Genomic DNA, 4,279 nt, shown 5'->3' with positions numbered 1-4,279 from the left:
ATACTTTTCTAAATATTTTAATTAATAATAATTTTTCACTGAATTTTTCTACTCTCTTAATAAAATATTATCGAAATATTAATGAAATTATAATGAAATTTTAATGAAATTGGGTCAAAATTGTGAATGCTTTTCAAACATATTTCAGCAAAAGTTCATTATATTTTCAATGAATTATTTCCATCAGATACAAATATCTCAATTGAGATCTTACATGCGAAATTTTGCGGAAACCTCAACTGAGAATTCAATTGAGAATTTAATTGAGAATTCAATTGGGAATTCAATTGTGATCTCAATAGAAATTTTTCAGTAGGGTAAATGAGTAAGACCTTGGTAGGTTCCAAGGCAACTTTCAAAAATCACCGGTCTGAACTCGTTCAGACACGTCTTATCATACCGGCGGTTAAACCGAAACTTAAATGATTATATGTATTGTAATGGAGATACTATGATGGTGACGGTCGCTGTTTTTATACATAGACAATAGATACAAAACTCCGACACCAATATGATCGCGACGATGTAATCCTCTTATCTCTTGGGTTTCACAGCCCCTCGTCTATAATCACACCTTTCGCTCCGTCCATGTATTCTTACGTCCATGGTTCTTACTGTTAAATTCCTAAATCTAAACCAATTACATTGACGAGTTGTTCAACTGTTGTGCAACTGTTGAGTCTGCTAAATTCAGCCAATGGTCTTTCTTGTTTTCCTTCGCTTTTCGTCGAATGATATATGAATAGCGATATACAAACTTAGAAATGTAAGAAAAATTTTTTTTGAAAATTATTTTTGAATGTATATCAGATCGTTGAACCAATAAAGACAAATATTCGCTTTGTTTCGTGAACGATACACGAAGTCTTAAAGATATTAGAATTAACTTTCAACATATATGTATATCGGATTGTAAATCTAAAAAATATATATTTGACGAATCTTTGTCCCTGTTCGTGTTTTCTGAACGATACACGAATCGTCTTAGATATATAAAAATAATTTATTTTTAAAACGTGTATCTCAGATTGTAAAAGAAAAGAAAATTACATTCTTGCGAATCTTTGCCTCTCTTTTTTTTAATAAATAAAGGTTTATCTGATAAATCAAGCTTCATTCTCGTTTTCTTTTATCCAATTATAATGTACAAACTGTTTTATATAGAACTTATAATGTACAAACTGTTTTATATACAACTTATAATGTACAAACTGTTTTATATACAACTTTACGTCGATTCATTGCTACATTGTTTCTCTACATAATCGGTAACCATCTGCTGTACGTGAGCTACGGCCTCGGGTGTACCGTACTTCTCCTCAAAACTAATGAACTTCTTGAACAGCGTTTTCATTTTTCTTACTGGGAGAGTCTGGGCAACTGCTCGTTCCAATACTTTTCTACAAGTACAAAAGTATATTATATTCAACGATCACATATTTACACAGAATAAATATATAACGCCGAGATACGCACCTGGCTATGTCGAAATCCTCGGTTTTTACCAAGCAATCTACGTAAGAAGACCACACGTCGACGCGCTTAGGATAGGAGCTCAGGATCTGCTCGAATAATGTCTGCGATCGCTCCTTGTCTCCTAGTTTGTTCTCTAAATTCGCGAATCTCACTATCAAGTTTACATCTGCAGAGAAAATGCAAACCATGAAAGACTCAAGTTATGTCATATTGGGAATATAATTTGTTGATCCGAGAGTAAAAAACAATATTCTAATAAAAATAATATCTTATTATATTATATCAAAACTGGAAAAGTTACTTTTCAAGTTTAACTCGTTATCGTTGCTCATTTCGGAAAAAACTCCTTATTGTTATCATTATTCGAAAAGCAACAAGTCGTTAGTTTCTGTATATATACTTGTACACATGCAAAGTAACAATGAGAGAGTAACCAGATAAGCATTACCCAAAAATATGATTACGTTATTGTAACATTATTGTAATGAGGAAAAATAAAGCCATTATATCATAATGCAACTTTATGTCTTGATACTTATTAACTTTATGTAATGCAACGTGCACTCACGCTGAGACGTAGGCAAAGATTGCAATGCTCTTTGCATGGTATACCGGGACTTCTCTTTCAGTCCAATTTTCAGGAACGCTGTACCGCAGTCCACCCATGTCTCAGGGTTTTGCTTGAATTTGCCAGTCATAATGGTGATCAACTTTTCCAGCTCGGCCTGCCTACCGGCATCCACATGCACGTTCAGCATATGCGTGTACACCTTCGAAGCGTCGTTTGCCTTCACCGCCTCCTGGAACACGTCGTTCAGGGACTCAGACGTGCCGTATCTGGACTCCAAATTGAGCCAAGCGCTCCACAGGTTCAGACGCTCGTTTTCTTCACGGAAGTTAATTGTCTTGATACCCCGTCTCGCGACCGACCTCGCTTTGTCGATCTCTGTGGCTTGCAAATGGTACGCCATATATTGCAGCCACACCAACGAGCTGTCCGGACTGGACAGAACCAATCTGTCAAATTGGTCGATGGAGTTGGGCACCTGATTGCTCGCTGAAGCCTCTTCCCGCTGGCGAATCTCGCGTTCCTTCCGCCGTTCCTCTTCCCGACGTTCGGCTGCGCTCAGCTTCTTCTTCTTTCGCTTCAGCTCGTCCGTGCTCTTCTCTTCATCATCGCTGGACGTCTCGCTGACAGCTACTACAGCTGAACCTGTTTTATTGTGCCAATTAAATCCGCATTCTGGAATATGTGATCTTTTTGTCGGCAACTTATCTTCTGCATCACTTTCGTCGGAAGAGTGGATGAATCCGCTGGTCTCACTTTTCTTTAGACAGGCTGTTTTATCGATTTTACTTTTGAGTTTTCTGTCGCTGCCAACACCATCATCAGTCGTTGTTTCCCTCTTCGGTTTTTTAAGCATCATGCTCGTTGAGGCAGTATCTTGTTGCTCGGACATTTTTCTCTTCAATTTTTTATTTGTGCTAGACAGCGGCTGTGTCTCTTTTTTTGGAGTTTCGAACGCAGATTTCAGCATTCCAATCGGAACGATACCGCACTGATTTCTCGCCATTACCACGTACAATCGGATCTTAGCGTGCACCGTGTAAGGCGTCAAGTCAGGAGAAAGATCGTTCAGGTGTCGACGGACCGGCAAAGCCACTAAATATCCTGAACCGTGACGTTTCACGAGGACGATTAGCAACCAGTTGCTGATCATCAGGATCTCTCCTCTCAGCACAAGCTTGTCAGGAAGCTCCGGTAGTTTTCTTTGCTTGGAGCTGATCCCGTTCACGATCCTTGGTAACAATGACACGTCCACGAAGTCGTGGACATAGTTCTTCCACAAAACTGTACCGAACACCTTATCTCCGACTTTAGGCTCGACGGTGTAATGATCCTTGCGCACTACGCCCGTCAGTTTATTATCTAGTCGAAGTACGAGACCGTGGTCGGTGATCTTCTCGATCTCGCCTGTGACTTTATGACCCAAAGTCACCAACGAAATCGGTTTGTTCTCGTAAAACGCATTAGTCGCCAGCTCCAACAATTTATTGAGGTATAAGCTCAAGACATCCACCGCCGACAGCATCTTCATCCCGTGCTCGACAGAGCTCTCCCACACGTCTTTCAACCCCATCGTCAGCGTCAATTGTTTCTCTCGTTTGTTAATAGCCGTAATTTTAACGAGCAATATCTGATTCACACGCAACAGCTCGAAGTCGCTAATATTCTTGTATGAGATAAATCCGAATGTGGAGTAATCCTCGACGGGCAAGATAACTCTCACGCCGTCCTGCGAGATGTCCCTGATCGTGCACGGAATGCAATCCCCTATCTTCAGCGTGTGAAAGTTTCTGTACTGCTCCTGTGTCACATAAGTGCGTGACATTATCACGCTCGGCTGTGTGGCAAAGACGTAGGCCGAGATAGTGTCGCCAGGAGTGCATTTCGACGCGAGTAGACCGCCGATTTCTATGCACGGAGACATGTGACCGGCCGGTAAGAAGCCAACCGTGACCTCATTGTCGGTCTTACGTACTCTCAGATGTATTCCTTCCATGGACGATTCCATTATTACTCCTTCGATCAGTTCCCCGATCTTCATGTTAATGGACTGTTGTTGTTTCTGTTCTCCCATGATTATTCTGAGTTTCATTTTATCCTCGTCCTTCTCGATCGAGTCGATCAGCACCGTGACGGTCTGTCCCAATGTGTAATTCCAATTCATATCGGACGTGTTGCTGTCCAATACAGTGCGTGGGACCCATCCTTTAATGTCGCCGTAAAATCTCACCAATA

General features: G+C 40.6%; 1 protein-coding gene across 1 annotated transcript; it reads right to left on the bottom strand.

Annotated features, from left to right (window-relative positions):
- Positions 1–1,119: 1,119 nt before the first annotated feature.
- LOC116845310 (rRNA biogenesis protein rrp5-like) lies at positions 1,120–4,277 on the bottom strand (the record flags this gene model as incomplete). The annotated part of the gene is made up of 3 exons (XM_032817830.1): positions 1,120–1,400; positions 1,477–1,642; positions 2,045–4,277. Coding segments are annotated over 3 exons (2,571 nt in total), but the record flags the coding sequence as incomplete, so codon positions are not given.
- Between the last annotated feature and the right edge of the window lie 2 nt (positions 4,278–4,279).

Source organism: Odontomachus brunneus, unplaced genomic scaffold, assembly GCF_010583005.1.
Source record: "Odontomachus brunneus isolate Ranch 3 - 2012 unplaced genomic scaffold, Obru_v1 Obru_scaffold_051, whole genome shotgun sequence".
Classification (NCBI taxonomy): domain Eukaryota; kingdom Metazoa; phylum Arthropoda; class Insecta; order Hymenoptera; family Formicidae; genus Odontomachus; species Odontomachus brunneus.
Note: the sequence above shows the minus strand (reverse complement) of the source record. Positions and strands in the feature narration are given on the sequence as shown.